This window comes from Branchiostoma belcheri, unplaced genomic scaffold (genome assembly GCF_001625305.1).
Source record: "Branchiostoma belcheri isolate BF01 breed outbred unplaced genomic scaffold, Haploidv18h27 scaffold117, whole genome shotgun sequence".
NCBI classification, from domain to species: domain Eukaryota; kingdom Metazoa; phylum Chordata; class Leptocardii; order Amphioxiformes; family Branchiostomatidae; genus Branchiostoma; species Branchiostoma belcheri.
In genome coordinates this window covers 882,979-902,302 of record NW_017802569.1, presented here as the reverse complement: position 1 = coordinate 902,302, position 19,324 = coordinate 882,979, and the positions used below count along the sequence as shown (strand labels likewise).

The 19,324-nt window shown below is 41.6% G+C and overlaps 1 protein-coding gene across 1 annotated transcript in view; it reads right to left on the bottom strand.

Annotated features, from left to right (window-relative positions):
* Positions 1-10,764: 10,764 nt before the first annotated feature.
* LOC109462454 (ficolin-2-like) overlaps positions 10,765-19,324 on the bottom strand; it is a 12,474-nt gene continuing 3,914 nt past the window's right edge. The window contains exons 3-6 of the mRNA XM_019759010.1: positions 18,447-18,592; positions 18,202-18,298; positions 15,950-16,114; positions 10,765-11,391 (exon numbers count right to left, since the gene is read on the bottom strand). Of these exons, the coding sequence (XP_019614569.1) occupies positions 11,138-11,391; positions 15,950-16,114; positions 18,202-18,298; positions 18,447-18,592 (662 nt within the window). The 3' untranslated portion in view covers positions 10,765-11,137. The remainder of the gene's footprint in view (positions 11,392-15,949; positions 16,115-18,201; positions 18,299-18,446; positions 18,593-19,324) is intronic.

Sequence of the window (19,324 nt, the reverse complement as noted above, 5' to 3'; positions counted from 1 at the left end):
TATCTTTTGGCAATATTTCAACATGTCCTCATTAATTATGCAAATGTCCTCAATATTAACATAATATATGCATAGAAATGTTAACCTTTAAGTAACGTACACATGCCAGAAGGTATTAAAATTAAATTACCATTACCATAAAGAAATCGCCAATTATTTACACACAGGGAAGGAAGGATACAGTGTTTCAATATTAAATTTTTGTTAAGATAGACGGTCGCACGTACTGTCTCCTTTAATAACATAATTTATTCAAATTAGAACCCCATTCGCATATTCCACCAGGAAATGTAAGAACAGCCTTCTTTGTTATGATAAGACTGTAAGTGATTGGAGAATATGATCAACTGGTACAATATAAATTAGACCCCAATTTGCCTGCTTTGTATTGCTTAGATTATGTATATTTGCCTTCGGCAGAAGGATATGTTTTCGGTTTGGCCATGGTGGAGTGGCTGTAGTGTGCGTCTTGTGTACCCTGAATGTTACGTAGCCGTTCTAGCTTTCGTCCGCTCCCCACGATCCGCTACGCGCTACCGGCCGGCCATACTTTGGCTCGGTGACAATTGTAGCCTCTACCAGGCTTGAGGAGGCGGCTGGAAAGAGTAGAAATCGGCCAAAATAGAGAGATAAGCATGCCAAGGCAGTTTGGCCGTTGAGAGAACAGTTGTGGGGCGGCGAACTGTTCTCTCAACGGCCATACTCCCTTGGCATGCTTATCTCTCTATTTTGGCCGATTTCTACTCTTTCCAGCCGCCTCCTCAAGCCTGGTAGAGGCTATGACAATTGACCAACACGGGGCAGTTAACCGAAGCTCGACTGTTAAAGGCCCGCATTCCGCTTCTCTCACGGCGCTCTCTCTGCGACCTGAAATTGGCTAGAACTCCATGAAAAACGTGCTCAAGCAGGTGGAATCTCTACGGTGATCTCTCTGCGCTCTCTGCGCGACCAAAAACTCAAATGTCATCAACGTTTTGGGGCGATCAACGAATGTATACCTCACTCAACGAATTACAGAGATAGAGAACGAAATTTTGTACGTTTTCTCTCTTTCAAAGTCACTCTTGCACATCCTGTATCATATTTAGATTATTCAATCAAGGGCAAAGGCCCACATTTTACTAGGACGCTCTCACTGCGCTCCTTTGCGCGCTTTCTGCGCTCTCTCTGCGACCTGAAATTGGTCGACTCGAAGCCGGATCAAAGTGAATCAATCCGGCTTGATCCAGACAATTCTATGCTTGTGGGAATGGGTCCTTGAAAAGTCGTGGGAATGTCCTGACTGTGTGTGACAGTGGCTATGCATACATCAGTGACTTCACATTATGTGCAAATTTCACACGCCTGAAACAATGAAAGCTACTGCTGTGCAGTAGTCTTCTGTTTGCGTTTGGTTTTAGCCTCCACCAGGCCTTTCTACTGGAATACGGATCGTTGAATTCGGCAAAAAATATAGTAAAATTTGCCAAGGGAGTCCGGCCGCGGGGAGGTAGTTTATATTTCTTTCCCTCCTAACTGCGCGGCCAGTCAAACCTACAAGGCGGTCAAACTTCGATCCCCTGGCAATTATTCTCCTATATATAGCCAGCGTAGTTAGTCTGGTAGAGACTAGTTTGGTTTCCCTGACGTCTCTCGGTGTGGTATATAGACAGGTGCGGTTTACAAACACCGGGCACCGGACGAACGACTTTTCCATTGTTCTAGATGTGTTTACCGTCCGTCTCTTATGTGCCATTTCTAATCATAATTACTGCGACTACGAGAGGGGCAAATTACCAAGAAGGCGAAGGGATTTGCGAAAAGCAAACAATTGAACGACAACCACACCTTGTGCTACGTGCCATCTTGCACAGAACTTAGGGATGGCTGGTGTTTTTTGTTCTATCTTTTTGTTCATGGACCTTTAGGCCACATCATGTAAATTTTATGGATGACATCCTCCTCAGACTCCAAATCTAATGCGAGCGGGCGAAAAAAAAACAGACTGGCTGAAAAATACAAGGTTCCTACATTTTAAAATTTTGACTCAATCATTGTACAAATGGTTTTGATTCAGTGGGAACATCACACATAGCATCACATATCACTGCATCAAAGTAAGAAACAAAACAATAAATCAGAGCCTTTTCTTGTCTCCTCTTTTCATAGTTATCTTCTATAAACTTCCGGCATTACAAAAGACATCTTTGCCCATTTTCGGCATGTTGACCACTGTCAGAAGGCAACAAAATTTCTTGTTTTTTTTTTCTCCAAAAAAAGCAAAAATCCATGCGCGTGCTGATGTTATTCATGATGATATTACATGTTGTGGCCTATAGCTAATTGTTGAATATGATACATGAGTAAGCTTGACCGTATTAAAAACGCAAGTGATCACAAAACAACACAAATAAAAATCCCAATCGCCAGCCACCTCAAAGGTTGGAGGCTCGTGTCTATTTGAACAGTGCCATTGTTCATCTTAATTAAATCTGCTTTCGCCTATCAGTTTATCATACTTTATAACTCCGAACAGACAGTTTTTCATAACGATGATATAGTTCTCCAAGTCCATTAAGCTGCTAACGAGGCACGAATACCGGCTCAGTCCTGAAGTAACAGTCATTAAAGCCTCGGTCACAACCCGCCGTACGTGCTTCTGCGCGCTGTCTACGTGCAAAAACATGGGCAAACGTAGCTATAGGGCATCCGTGCGTGGTGACTACAACCTCCGTACGGAATCCTACGGCCCGTTTCTTTGGTTCTTGTCTGGTAGTCTTCTTCTGAGCCTTCCTGGGCATCTTGGAGACGAGTTGGCAGTCGCCTGTCAAGTCGTCTTTATATACTGTAGAAATCAGTATGTGGTATGGTGCACGTGTGTTCTGCGTGGTCATTGAGCAGGTCAACTGGGAAGTGATGAGTAAGCACGGATGACGCAAGCACCGTGCGTGGCACGCACGTGCTTCGTGCGCTGTCCGTACAGCAATTGCACGTGAGAATAATGAAGTTAGACCCACGGAGTCCGTACGTTGCACGCTCATAGACTGTACGGGGCACGCTCATAGACTGTACGGGGCACGCGCGTCGCACGTACTCGCACGCACGGGTGGTAAATCCGCAGACCACACGTAGAAAAAGTTTAAAGTTCTACGGCGTGTCTGCGTGCTCCCAAATCCGTAGGATTCCGTACGGAAGTGGTACTCACAACGCACGGATCCCCTACGATTGCCCACGTTTTTGCACGTAGACAGCACGCAGAAGCACGTACGGCGGGTTGTGACCGTCGCTTAAGAAGCAGGCGTGAGCCTACGGCCTCCTTACGGTAAAGTTGCAGTCGCACAGAGATCGTACGTTGTAAGCACGTACAACACACCACTTTCGCAACGCCGATTACAATGCACGCAACCGCTCACGGCCAGACGTGGCGTGCAGACCACACTCTTACACCTTACGCAACCGTGCGAGTGACGTGCGTCGATGCCAATCCTTCCCCACGTTTTCAGAAAAACGTAGCAGACGTGGCCTCCCAAAAAACGTACGGACAAAAAGCACGCACGGCGGGTTGTGACCGAGGCTTTACATATTAGGTACCACCGGCCTGGACATGTTACCACTTTTTGGTGGTCCCTTTGATAACTTTGCCCATGAATACAAGCACTAAGTGACCACCTGTCCACATAGACCAAATTTCATTGGTCTTATTTTCTGACATTTCCAAGTACCAGAGTTATCATCTAGTACCAGAGCTATCAACCAAGGATTGAGGCGTTCAATAACTCATTCTTTCCTAGAACTATCGCAGAGTGGAACTCACTGTCACCAAGTGCAGTAGGGGCGTTGATAGCTAGATTTAGATGTCTAGAGTTAGATGTTCAAGGGTAAGGCGTAACATGTCGATCGGTGTAATGTAGCCAGCTGCCGCCGCGCCGCGTGCCCGCGAAACTGGTGTGTTACGCCCAAGGGCGGTTATACCGGCTATACAGATACAGATAAACAAGATGGGCCAACAACGATTTATGTTCTTCGGTAGTTTCCTCCTAGGAGATTATCTCATGTACTGACTCAAGTCTCACGGAAATGGCCTGGACGTAAATTCGTCACTCTGACAAAAATCTATTCCCCAAACGCGTATTACGTGACCATAAAAGATAATTACTACCGATAAGTTGTCTAAAATTAAAATCTTTAATAACATACGGCTGGATATTCCAGAATTTCCAGCAAAGGCCACACCAATTTAATTAACTTGGTTAACGGATTTTTCTAGAAAAATAATGGAGCGGGTGGGCGAAAAAAATAATTAAAAAAAAACAGGCCTAGGTATCCTACTATGGCGCAAAATGGTATGATAGGAGCCATGAAGTCAACACACCAGGCTGGTTCATAATAATAATAATGCGGGTTTTATTTGAAACACCTCACAGCCCGAGGGCTGAATTACATGTCCCGTACATTGTATAGAAACATATTGTGGCAATAAAATCATTACATTTTTACAATACAACACTAAAAGTTAAAATACAACCTCATTAAAAGTACTAGATTAAAATCAAATATATAACGGCATGTACATTACAGGATTACATTACAGAGTGCTGTTTAAAAGCTGGACGAGGTAAGGCAACGGGCTTTTCGCATATCTTGCTGTGCGTGCTGGCAATTGGTCTAGTTTTTTGTTCTGTCTTGTTTCCCTCCCACTGATCTCTCCCCGAAGTCGAGGAAACCAATGTCTGTACTGTTCAGACTTGTACAGCTTCTGGGCAAACTTTAGGCACAGAGAGACACGTCGGTCTTCGAGTTTCTGGAGTTGTAGTGCTTCACATGCTGCAGAGTAACTGTGAAAGGTGTTGCCGAGGATGATCTTAGTTGCCCGCACTTGGATGTTCTCTATCTTCCTCCGTTGACTGGACGTTAAGCCTGGGTGCCACAGGGGTGTTGCATACTCCAGGACCGGCCGTACGAAACTCGTGTAAACAGTAACCAAGTCGTGTGTTGGTAGGTGAAACTGCCTCAGCCTACATAGGAGATACAGCCTTTGGTTCCCCTTTTTACACATTTCCAGGACGTGCATGTCCCACTTCAGATCTGACTGAAAGGTTACTCCTAAGCACTTGGCGATACTGACAACTTCAAGTTCATGGCCGCCAATGGTGAGAACAGGGGGAGGAGGAGGAATCCGGACAAAGCAGACTTGCATTGCCTTACACTTTCCCGGGTTCAGTTTCATTCTGTTGGTTTCTGTCCACGTAGAGAGGTTGTCAAGATCGCCCTGTAGTGTAGGTGGATGTGCAGCAAGTCTTGTTTCGATCAGGTTCAGATCATCCACAAATGCCCACGACTTAGCGGTCAGGTTGTCGGTGATGCTATTGACGTGAGCTATAAAGACAATAGGGCCGAGTTTCGTTCCCTGTGCCAGGCCACATGTAAGGTGTTTCACTTGCGAGAGAGTTCCCTGGTACCTGGTTTTCTGACTCCGGTCAGTGTGAAAGTTGGCAATCCATGGAACAAGTTCCGGGCGGACTCCAAGCTCCAGGAGGTGACGTATGGCTGTGGTATGATCTACAAGATCGAAAGCCTTACTAAAGTCCGTCAGTACCCACGTGCTGCTTGTTCCACGCCTGTCTGCCGACTTGAACAGGTGGTCGGCCAAGTTAACAAGACAATGCGTCGTCGAACGACCCTTCAGACATCCAAACTGACTGGGAGATATGTTGTTACCGATGTCCTGTAGTACCCACGAAGCGATGAATCCCTCACAAACCTTCGCGATTAAAGACGTCAGTGAGACTGGACGTAACTGATCGATGCTTGGTGGGTGAGACTTAGGAAGTGGAACAACAACAGCTTCCTTCCACTCCCGTGGCACTATGCCTTCATACAGAGATTCGTTAAAGATATTCGCGATCGGCGTGCAGAGTTCGTATGCAAACTCTTTCAGTAGGACGCCGTTTATTCCATCCGGCCCAGGTGATTTCTTCACCTTCACTTGTAACAGTTTGTTGTACACCTCCCATGGAAGAACTGTGGGGGGAGCGCGTGACGGAAGAAACGCTGGTAGCTTGGTGACGTCAAGCGGTGGTAGGGATGTTGTGATGTCGGTGAACTTGTTGTTGATGATATTTGCAATATCACTCGGGGTGTCAGGTACACCTTGCACTCTTACCACCATCTCTTTCCTCTGTGTGCCGGTGAGAACTTTTAGCTCCTTATACCAAGCACTGGGATTTTGTCTTCTTTAGTTTCTGAACTCTGTTGCTGTAGAACTCACTTTTTGGCCCTTTTAATTGCTCTTTGGACTTTATTGCGAAGTGTTCGCCATGTTACCCAGTCCTGACCCTCGAACGCGCGCTGACGGAGCTTGATCGCGGTCTTGATCACTGGTGACATCCATGGTTTGTCTTGGATGTGAGTCTTCATTACTTTGATGGGGAAGTATGTATCGATTGCATGGGTTAAAATCCTGTAGAAGGCCGATGTTTTGTTCTGTGTTCCCCGTGCCTCCAAGACTTCTTCCCACTGATACTGGGTTATCCACTGACCGAACGATCGGATGTTGGACTCCATCATAGGTCGTACCTGACGTTTTGTAGTCTTGTTAAAGACCTTCTGGTGTTTGGGGTTCAGTAGAATCACGTTATGGTCACTGCGCCCCAATGGCGAGGTCACAGTGGGCGGGTGATAGAAATCAGTAAGGTTTGTCATTATGAGGTCAAGAATAGCCTCGGATCTGGTTGGAACATTTACAATTTGTTGAAGACCATTGCCAGAGCACACATCAGACATGTCAATACGGTTAAAATCGCCCATAATCAAGTAACCTGCACTATCATATTGGGTTCTCAATTTGTCTATGGTGTCTAACAAGTGTTGCCTTAAAGTTTCATCACAATCAGAGTTCGGCGGTGCGTACACTATACATACGATGATAGACGAGACCTTCCTAGGTAGGCGCTTAGGGCGCAGCATGAGCCACATACATTCTAATTCGTCTGGGACATTAATGTCAACAATCTGGTGAGTAGCTATACCATCCCTTACATACAAGGCTACCCCGCCACCACGTCTGTGTTCTCTAGATTTAGTGAACGTGGTGTACCCATCTAACGACCAAAAATCAGTAGGGACATCGTCACTGAACCAGGTTTCAGACACACCTGCTACTTCTACATTCTCAGATAACAACACCGAGTGAAACTCATCAAGCTTGTTCGCTAACGACCGAGCGTTACATAAGAGAACTGATGGTAAAGTGTTCTGTCGAGAAATGTTCGGCTTATTTACAGAGTTCTGAGTGTTCAAAGATGGGATCGGTACTACCAGTCTCGGTCTCTGCAAGATGATCGCCGGTGAGCGCTGACGAAGACTAGAGCTGTCGCTGGACAGGACGCGGTCGGGAACGGATGCTCCAGGATTGTCCCTCAGAACGCCTCGAATTCCGGGCAGTTCCCTCGCTGTAAACGTGCCATCTCTCTCCAGTACAGGCTGGAATTCACCGGCTACTTTACATATGTGTGGATGTGGTTGTTTACCATCGAGATTGAAGCTAGCGTATTTGCATATCAATGTTCTGTTCCCAACAACTGTAGAAATCTTACGTTTAAAATATTGTCCAGCTTTAGTCCCTCTAGGTCTGCTCCGTAGTTTCCACAGTCCCAGGCTGAGTAAGTTGTTCTTGATTTCTGAGCCGACCGGGGCAGATGTCTTCTTCAAACCCCGAAGAAAATCCAAGGAGTACCGGACGATCGCTCTTGGGCAGGAAGCCATTATGCAGGACTCGATGGTGTCCAAGCAATAAACAGTCTAAAGTTGCATAAAACAGGTCCACACACGTACATAACAAGTCCGAAGGGCTTCAGGAAACTTTCGGACATACAGAATATTGCACTGGGGGGCTAAAAAGGTAATAACTTTGCTAAAATCACACACAAAACACGGAGCGACGTTTTCGTGCGGCTGCCCCGAAAAGCGCCACCTATCATCAAAATTTAAACAATGAATTTTGCACTTTTAATGATACCACTGCATTGAAAGATGGAATAACTGTAACAACTAGGATGAAAAGGACTGTTTTCAACTGTTCATGGCAAAATATGAGCATTTTGCAGTTGATTCTGAATTTTTATTTTTATTTTCAAATCAGAAAAAAAATGAAGCAGGCGAATCCGTTAACCAAGAAATTAAATTGGTGTGGCCAAAGGAACTTATTTCGCGGGGTCGTGTGGCATAGCGGTAGCGTGTTCGGCTCGGAACTAAGAGGTCCCGGGTTTGAACCCTACTTTGTCACCGATCTTTTGCCCTTGGGAAACCTTATACGACTCTTCTCACTTTACTCAGGTAAAAATGAGTATGCCAGAATGATCATTATCATGATCGTGAGCATTATAAAAAGGAAACCAAACCAAAACCAATTAAAAGTAATAGTCGTAAAATTGATGCTGGAGAAATAATATCATATTGAAGATGTTTTAAAGGGTAATATGAGGAGCAAATCATTAAAATAATTGGTCATTAGAATTCTGTTTTATATCATAAACTTAGATTCACCTTGTTCATGATGTAATTTTTCACCAAGGAATCATGAATAGATAAATATTTTTACAATGAAAACATATAGTGCCCATGGTGACGCTTGAAACTGTTCTTTTACTTGCAATTCAACATGGATAATACAGGACATGGTGGTGAGGTACTCGCTGTAGGTAATTTTAACCTCACCACCAGACATACAAGTATACAGTGACAAAATACATGTATACAGTGACAGACTACATGACAAAAACAACAGAGAACAGCAAATGGGTGGAAATGGATCAATAAATGGTAAGGAAGAACATGTTTTATAGGCTATGTAGGAGTTAATCTAATACAAACCGTTTAGTATTAATAACGTAAGTTTGGGTCAAAACTGTTGCATGTCGACCGGGGTATGGCACGACGCTGTGTCCAAGCTGAAGCTTATTTGCGCTTGAATATTTCATAAGGCGTATTTGCACGTCTTGGCAGCGATAAATTTTTCTATTTCACTTGATCTGACGTGTTGTATTACACGGACCGTCCATGCGGCTTGGCGCAGCGTCAAATGACACTACCATGTACGGCTGGGTACGTAAGGCCATGTTGATTTGATTATATGGATGACATCCACCGGGAACCACAAAACTCATACGCGCGTGCGAATGAAAAAAAAGTTTTGAAAAAAAATTGCTTTCATCATGAAATATACGTGGTCATCAAGGCAGAACAAATGACACAGAGCATAGTTTGGCGAATAATCTACTCTTCGAATTCATTTCTTCACATTTTCGTCTTTTTCATTTGATTTTGGTATTCTACCACTTTGGTATCGTTTTTAAATATTTTTTTTTTCAACTTACGGTACATATTTGCTAGTGTTGCAACTGTTTTGTACGATTTACATGATGGGTGAAAACCCTTTTTTGGGGGGGGCGGGGGTGCTGTCGAAAATTCATGCGCGCGAGGATGCCACCATTTACTAGTAGTCAAATCAACATGGCCTAAACGTAACATCAGGAACATGTGCAAGTATCGGTACAAAGGTTTAGGTACGGCATATATTAATTATGTAAATGAATACTTTATTTGCATATTTAATGTGAAATGCCATAATCTCAGCTGGGAATTTCATACTTACCCTACTTGGACGTTAAGTGAAGGTTAACATTATTTAACATGGTTTATTCGAATCAGGACCTCCTTTGCATATTTCATGATGGCATGTTTAGAATAGCTTTTTTGGTTAAGTGAAGTCAATGGGAAATTGAGTTTTTAAATTCCTCTCTATTTTGAACCACATATATGAACTGGACAACATTAATGTTGACATATCTTACGTTTTGTCTATACAAAAGCGCCACTTGCGGTATTGTAAATAAGTGCAGATTTTCAACAAAACAGCGGCAAGCAAAAACAATAGTGTGTGCACCATATTGAATTTCATTGAATTAGTAGCATTACAGAAATAGCGTTCCTTTGTCGCGTGTTTCATCAGAAGCCTGACTATTATTCTTTTGTCTTTAATTTTGTGATCGACTGCTTCATATATTTTGTAACAGGTAAATTATCAGGCAAATAACTGAAAAGAGTAGAAATCGGCCAAATAGAGAGATAGCATTCCAAGGGAGTTTCGTCTTGGAGGCAACAGTTTGCATAAATTTTGTACTAGCCATATGTGTGTTAGATGTTGTTTTGCTGTCGGAACTGTTTGTATATACCTTCCCAGCATTGTCGGGGTGTTCTATCAATTCTGCATTGTCGCACAATGATAATCAGTGTTGAAGAGAACGTCGGATAGGACGTTAAATGGAGGTCCCGTGTTTGGGAGAGCCACACCCCACTCACGTTAAAGAACCCACCGCACTTATCGAAAAGAGTAGGGGACCTTCCCGGTGTGAGTGGTTCAAACCTTACAGTCTGGTCTCGGGGTTAGCATCTTTGAAAAGGTGATAGTCACCTGTTATGTCAATCCTTCCACAAATGTGGTAAATCTTCATAAATAAATAAATAAATAAATAAAAGAGAATCTAGTAATGCCTGTAATGATACACATGATTTATTAAGACATTAGAAAGGTAACATTTCAAGCAATATGTTTAATGTTTACCTTCGCAAATGGTCTGCTCTGTTAGTTCTTACTCAAACACATTCATATATATGACCAAACATGAGTATAAATCCCTCCTACTATAAAATTGCAACATTATGTAGCCCAACACCAGTTACCATGGTGAGAGACGTCAATAAATCATGATCAGGTCATTGGTCAGGTCAGAGGTCAGTGTTTGAAACGGAAGAGGAAACGTACCAAAAACAATGTTTTCCTTCGGTAAACATAATAAGCAGAAAGCCTTTCAGACGGTTTACTTATACACCCTTACGTCATCACTTTTCACGAGGGCAGTCACGTGACCAAGAGGTTAAAAGGTCAACACAGGTCACCGGAAGAGAACCATTCTCTGAGTCAACTGCCTTCCATTTCCACTCTACAATTTTTGTTGCATTTTTATTCATTTATTTTATATTATTTATATTCCAATGCATACGTTCAAGTAAGTTTTGCCGTAGTGTTAAATCCATCTTTATTTTTTTCTTTCAAGATAAAGTTCAAAAGTGTTGTAGTCGGTTGCGGCCTTGGTCGTTGTTAGATGGGCCTGAGCTTCATCTCAGTGAGTTTGAGAGAATAGAACTGCCCCTTCCATTGTTTCCAGCTAACCCCATCTGCACTAGTAGACTGTTGGGAGCCGGCATGGTACAGGCCGTTTAGGTTGGCATCATGGCATCTGTTGTACCACCAGCCACCCTTGTATGTCTGAGCACAGTGGGTGTCATGGGGATTGTCGTTGTCTCTGTCCTTTGTTGAGAAGAACATAGAGTCGTGCACTGCCAGGGCATCTCCTAGAAAAGAAACAGATATGAGTCTTAGACAATAAAAAGAAATTGCCTCGCTATTTACAATTATTGCCTTTTTAAAGTGCTCATGACACCAAAATATGACCTTAGCTGATTGTAAGTTACATAACTAGTGTTACCTGGCTAACAGACACATTTACAAATAAATATGTACGGTTCTCCTGTTACATTCGAAATTTTGATGCCCTGTCATGGAAAAGTCAGCACAAGCCAGTACTGGCAGGCGATATGTATCTCTACATTTTATTTTTGCATGTCTATGTTTTTTCCTAAGCTGATAGCACAGAAATGCACAAATAAAACACAGTGATGCAAGTAGAGACGCCCGAAGTGGGCAATTGGGAAGCTTGCTAGAGAGATTCCAAAAATCCACTTTTAGAAGGCCGTACAAGCTGAATTTCTCAGTCATCATGATTGGAACAAACTTCAAGTGACTATATACTTCCGATATTTGTATTTATTTTACGGTGATTTTTTTTGGTGTCATTTGGTATTTAAAGGAGTTGGTTTAGTGCAAAGCCACATGGACCACTATCTTTGCACTGAACGCTCACTGAAAGAGCATCTCTTCTCCCTTTGTCGGAAACAGCAACATTAGGCAATCTTGACTTGCTGACTCAATAGGCGAAGCAGTGGGTACAAAGGCCACTCACCGGAAAAGACCCCTACTCTTATCGATAAGTGTGGTGGCATGTGGATTGTATTTCATTATGTTTACCGAAGGAAAACATATTGTTTTTGCTCAGTTTCTTCTTCTTCTTCTTCTTCTTCTCCAAACAGTGACCTCTGACCTGACCAATGACATGATTTGTTTATGTCTGTCACCATGGTGACAGGTGTTGGGTTACATAATGTTGCAATTTCATGGTCTGCTGTGCTCCTTTCACCATATACTAGTAATACGTGTATGTGGATGTGTTTGAGTAAGAATTATCAGAGCAGACCATGTCCGAAGGTAAACATTATGCATTTGCTTTGCAAATGTTACTTCAGAATCTCTAGTTTATTGTATTTTACCAATAGATCACTCTCAGGTCTGAGGTCTGTTTTTCAAGTGTCCCTGGATTCTTTAGTGTGCTCGAGATGTGGTACTCCTCAAGCACGGGACCTCTATTTAACGTCCTATCCGTGTAGCCTCTATAGCATGCCAACACACTGGGGGGTTGTGGGGTCTTCATGGTCTTTGGGATCTTTTATGTGCTATTTTCTGATTGCATATAGACAACATAGCCGGCCTGGTTGAATTGCCCCCGTTTTTAGAACTGGGCTAATCAGAAAACTGCCGAAGACCACCAAACCCCTAGTTCTATAAGCCTGCTACGGAGGGTACTATATCCGTGGATATATTGGTGGATGTTGCCCAAAGTAACACTATGTTTTGTCTATTAAATGAATACTTGTGGAGGTTGGGTTCTTGTGTCGTGTGACTCGTTGGTGTGTACTTGTCCCTAAAAGTAGGCCATATTTTGGACATGTACATAAATTGACATATACGGCTATGTTTGAAGCTCTAGAAATAACAAAGTAGGATGTCATTTGAATTCAATCTTTACAGGGAAATACATACATGTATTGTGTATCAAATGAATACTTGTGGAGGTTCAGGTCTTGTGTCGTTGCTGTACCATTGTCCCTAAAAGTAGGCCATGTTTTGGATATTTACAGAAATTGACATATACGGCTATGTTTGAAGCTCTAGAAATAACAAAGTAGGATGTCATTTGAATTCAATCTTTGCGGAGAAGTACATATATGTATTGTGTATCAAATGAATACTTGTGGAGGTTGGGTTCTTGTGTCGTTGGTGTGTACTGTTCCCTAAAGTAGGCCATACTTTGGACATACATACAGAAATTAGCAAAAACGGCTATGTTTGAAGCTCTAGAAATGACAAAGTTAGATGCTTTTTGAATTCAATCTTTGCAGGGATAATACATAATATGTATTGTGTATCAAATGAATACTTGTGGAGGTTGGGTTCTTGTGTCGTTGGTGTTCACTTGTCCCTAAAAGTAGGCCATATTTTGCACATGTGCAGAAATTGACATATACGGCTATGTTTAAAGCTCTAGAAATAACAAAGTAGGATGTCATTTGAATTCAATCTTTGCAGGGAAGTACATGTATTGTGTATTAAATGAATATTTGTGGAAGTTGGGGTCTTGTGTCGTTGGTGTGCACTTGTCCCTAAAAGTAGGCCATACTTTGGACATACATACAGAAATTAGCAAAAACGGCTATGTTTCAAGGTCTAGAAATGACGAAGTAGGATGTCATTTTAATTCAATCTTTGCAGGGAAGTACATATATGTATTGTGTATCAAATGAATACTTGTGGAGGTTGGGGTCTTGTGTCGTTGGTGTGTACTGTTCCCTAAAGTAGGCCATACTTTGGACATACATACAGAAATTAGCAAAAGCGGCTATGTTTCAAGGTCTAGAAATGACGAAGTAGGATGTCATTTTAATTCAATCTTTTAAGAGGAGTACATATATGTATTTTGCATCAAATAAGGGCTTTGTGGAGGTTGGGGTCTTGTGTCGATGTTGTATACTTGTCACTAAAAACTAGGCCATATTTTAAACATTTACAGAAATAGGCATATACGACATGAACAAAAAAGGAAGCCTCAAAATCACCCATGTGATAGCAAATACTATCTATATGATATAATGATAAACACATGGGAGAAGGATGAGTCTGAAAATAAATTCACTTTGGTATTTTCATCAGCTTAAAAACAGCCCAAAATCCAAATTTGGGGACAAGTGCGGAAAATGACCTACTTCGAGGTTGCCCAAAGACTGGAATCTGCCTGTACATCAACTTCACATCTATTTCGTACAAGTTAATGCATTGGTCTAATAATATCCTGAAGTATTTGTCATTACTTGAAAGCAGTTGGCGGTGACCGCGTCCTAAACTTTGCCAATTTCCGTGTTGTAGAGACGCAAAAATCTGTCAAAATGGCCCCAAAACTTGAATGGGCTGTTGCCATGGCAACAATGGGTTTTAAGCGGAAAGAAGCTATTTCAGGGAGTTTTGGGCGAAGTACTATCACTGCAAAATATGAGCAAAATCGATTTTTGACCCTGCTCACTATTGTTTGATTATTACAGACAATTGCTCTTAAAAATGGCCTACTTTTAGGGACAAGTATACAACAGCGACACAAGACCCCAACCCCCACAAGCCCTTATTTGATACACAATTTTGATACACAATACATATATGTACTCCTCTTAAAAGATTGAATTAAAATGGCATCTTAATCGTCATTTCTAGACCTTCAAACATAGCCGTATATGCTAATTTCTGTACATGTCCAAAATATGGCCTACTTTTAGGGACAAGTACACAACAATGAAACAAGGCCCCAACCTCCACAAGTATTCATTTGATACACATACATATATGTACTTCCCTGCAAAGATTGAATTCAAATGACATCCTACTTTGTTATTTCTAGAGTTTCAAACATAGCCGTATATGTGAATTTCTGTACATGTCCAAAACATGGCCTACTTTGAGGGACAAGTACACACCAACGACACAAGAACCCAACCTCCACAAGTATTCATTTGATACACAATACATATATGTACTTCCCTGCAAAGATTGAATTCAAATGACATCCTACTTTGTTATTTCTAGAGTTTCAAACATAGCCGTATATGTCAATTTCTGTACATGTCCAAAATATGGCCTACTTTGAGGGACAAGTACACACCAACGACACAAGAACCCAACCTCCACAAGCATTCATTCAATAGACAAACATAGTGTTACTTTGGGCTAAAGACTTTATCAGATTGCTTTCTTTCTTTTGTAGATATAGTATCCTGAACATGGCTGAAAATCATATTTTCCATCAAATTCAAAATTTGACCTACTTCTAAGGCCAACCACGTGACAATCAAAGAAGTGCCCAAAGTTTGCAACCATGCATTTTATAGCACATATGTTTATGTATCTATGATCCAAATTTGAAGCAAAAAAAATCACCATCTTTGGACTTTCAGCACTTTGAAGTTGGGTAGAAATAACGCTTTTTCATAAGCCTCAAACACTGTATTGTGTTAGGGTTGCCCAGGTCCTTTAAACGAACTTCTTGAAAATTTCAAAGCTATTCTAGAATAGCGGATTAGTTGGTCTTTTAGGCCCATACTTTGTTTTTCCATAATATTAAAGCAATTGCTCGTAATCGTGGCTTAAACTATGCCAAATTTCATGTTTTTCACATGTCTAAATCAGGGAAAATGGCCCCGAAACTTGTTTGGCCCGTTACCATGGCAACGATCGGTGCTGACCGGAAAGAAAGCTAATTTGAGGGGTTGTGGGCCAAGTACTATCACTGTGCAAAGTTTGAGCCAAATCGATTTTTTGACCCCTGCCACCATTGTTTGATCCTTACAGACATTCGCTCTTAAACGTTTGTGAGGTCTCCCCAAACACGAGACCTCCATTTAACGTCCTATCCGAGGGACGTCCCTAAACGAAGGTAGGTACTCATTTCCACAAATGAAAGCTTATTCTGGTCACCTGCAGTTCCTGAGTATCCAACGGCGGTGAGTCTGTACAAGTGGAACTCGTTCTCCACTCTGAAGTAGCTGTATTTGGCGTAAGCTGAGTTTCCCTCAAAGTCCTCCAGGTCAACCCTTAACTCGTAATCCCCCTGGGCGGTCAGCCTAGCCAGGTTGTCGTTTCCTGTAAAACAATGGCACCGTCTGAATAGCAAAGTCCTTTGATCACAACCATTTATTTTTCACTAGCCGACGTTTCGATGACCGTCTGTCATCTTCGTTGGGGCAATTCTAACTAGTTTACAGTGCACTGACGCTAGATGTTACTTGGTGCATAGTGCACTAAAGGTGTTACATAGTTCACAGTGCACTTAACCCTAAACAGTACAGCTGGGGTCCGCTTTTTTTTTCTAAAGATTTTTTTCTGAAATTTTAGGTAATTGTCACCCACAAAGTTGTCTCTCAATACAGTGCAGAAAACTCCGTTTCTACCATTTATAAAAAAAATTATATCTGATTTTCTTTTGGGGTCCGCGCGGACCCCAGCCGGCTTTCGATCATAATGGATACACTGGCGTTCTTATACATTACCTTATTTCCGTTTTTATATGTTTTTATGCACTCATCGTATGTCTACCAAGTTTTCAGAGAATGGTGTAGTAATAGAATTAAATTTTAATAACTTTGGTGTAATTATGACGTCATATGACGTCAGAGCTAATAATATAGACCGCCATATTGGATTTTGACCAATGACGTCATCAAATTAGCATATTCTATGCATATTAAATGATTTAACTTATATTTAACTATGTAAGATGTTATTAATGTTGGAAAAGAAGTGTAATTTAATATAAAACTCCAAAATTACTTCTAATTTAAAAAAAACTGCCTGCTAGAAACCCGTTGCCATGGCAACACAAAAAAACATCAACTTACTAGTAGTAAACTAATATGAACTTTTTTCCAGAGACATTTTAGGAAAGGTCTCCAAATTTGATACTTCTAGCGCAAGCCGTTTAGCCGCTATCTGAGATCAAAGTTGGGCCTCAAAAGCCCCTTCAGTCTGAAATGGGTTTAAAAATCGGGTATTTCTTCTTGTCTTCTTTTCTTCACCAAAAAATAGAAAAAGTTCAAAATGTATGATTTTTGTATGTAATGTGGACACAGAGGTTCCCACATTAGTTTGCAAAACAATTGAGCTGGTAGCATGTTGATAATTTCTAAAAATTAGCAAAAACTGTTCTGGGGTCCGCGCGGACCCCAGGTGTACAGATTAATCAGTCCGGGAAGGTGTTCTGTTGAGGGTTAAGCTAGTAACATCTAGGGTCAGCAAGTAAGCAAGTAACATCTGGCGTCAGTGCACAGTAAACCAGTCAGAATTGCCCTGATGAAGATGACAGACTGTCATGGAAACGTCGGCTCGTGAAAAAAAAATGGTTGTGATTAAAAAAAATGCTATTCATTCGTTTACCAACCCGATGAAATTGTTTACGGAATGGCACCGTCTATTTAGAAGTCTGATATAGAATAACTGTTCGTGCAGGTGGCATTCATAATCAGTCGCGTCAATGTCATTAAAGGCGTCGAATACAATGTCAGAGAGGCAAAACCACAAAAAATTCTGGATGAGAAAATTTATCTAATAATTCCATTTCTTAGAACATTTTTGTAATGATTTCATACTTTTGTTATATATTAAGCTTTTGAAATAGCCCATAAGCGAGCTAAATTAAAGAAGAACTTTATTGACACAACAAAAGTACAGCGACTTTTGTAAGGTCTAAAACATGTAGATATACAGACAAATATACACGGGTACAACGAAAATATCCTACGTACAGAACAATATATGGGTCAACTAATACTACTTGTTCTAAGGTTTAAACATTCTTTGATATATTTACCTATTTGTACACAGTAAGGGTTATTGCCTTCTAGGATGAACTTAAATTTATCTATAGCATGAAATGTAACAAATTCTGTTGAGCAAGCAGAGAGAAGGTTGAACAGCTTTGTGCGTTTATCATTATATAGTGTAAATTAAGTCTCCTTATTGTTTTGTATCACCACTCACTAGTAAAAATAACTGTTTTCCGACAGCGACATCTTATTTTTGCCACCCGTTATGGGATAGGGTTAATTCAATTTTAAGAATACATCACAAGAATGACAAGGCTTTGAAAATCCAGTTTTGCCGCCTTAAAATTGGCTCTGACTGGTCTTTTTTTACTTTCGTCCCATTCCTATTCCACCAAATCCATAACTTACCCAGCCAGAACTCTCCCCTCAGGTCCCCAAACCCTGTCTTGTAGGCCTGCCAGTCCCGGAAGAAGTCCTCTGAGCCGTCCTGTCGCTTTTGAAAGACCTGAAATACACAATATGTTGTCACTGTCCTGCTGGCATTTTTTGCACAATGTTTTTCAATAATTTGTTGTCTTAATCAGGTCATAGGGGTTCACAGGCTACAAATGCGCCACCCCCCAAAACGCATGAAAAGTAGGCTAGTTTAGTACCGTCCATCCACCCCCATCCGTGTCCATGTCACAGTAGACGTGAATTGGAGTCCTCCCCCCTCCGTCTGGGTAGATGGTATAGACCCCACTGGTGGTGTGGCCGGTGTTGAACACTTCCTGACAGTCACGAGCAGCGTTCACTTGGTCTGCAAAAAAAGGCACTTTTTTCTCATTGCCTCCGGGGTAGGATATATCCTTCCGCGGAAGGGTTTTGTGGGAGATGTAGATTTTCACGTTCGCAGCTGTTTCTAGCGTTTGGGTGGACGGATTCTTTTGGGACTCGGTATATGTTTTGCTATTGGGCACATTCTTTTTTCTTTACTCGAAACAGTGGTCAGCATGGCAGCAGTACATAAAAAAAGAATTATGGACTGCTGAATTGTGCTGACCTTACATTATAATACATAAAAATACAACGTAGGTACGAAGAAAACATACAGATTCACCACAATTACAATATGTACAATACATAAAAACTAAGTCTGCATTTGACTGTTATAGAGTCTGATTGGGTCTGACTGAATTCTGCAGTCTGGAGGTTGAACTTGTCTAGAAATCTGCATATTTCAAAATTTTATAATTTGGGACTAATACTTTTAGCGGCATTCAGCCCAAAATGACCAGTAATTTGACCATATTTGGCAAGGGCCAATAAAAACACAGCATTCTATATGTGATGGGCTTATTGGCCAATTCAGGAGGAAGTTCTTCCTGATTGGCCTTGGGACACTTGTACCAGCTGCAACATATTGACAGTATATAGGAACTGCATTGGGTGGTCATAAGAACTGGATTTGGTTCCTAACCGGGGCCCGGTCGGGCTGCTTGTGTGATTGACGAAAAATAAATAATTCACATCAAGAACATATACATATATA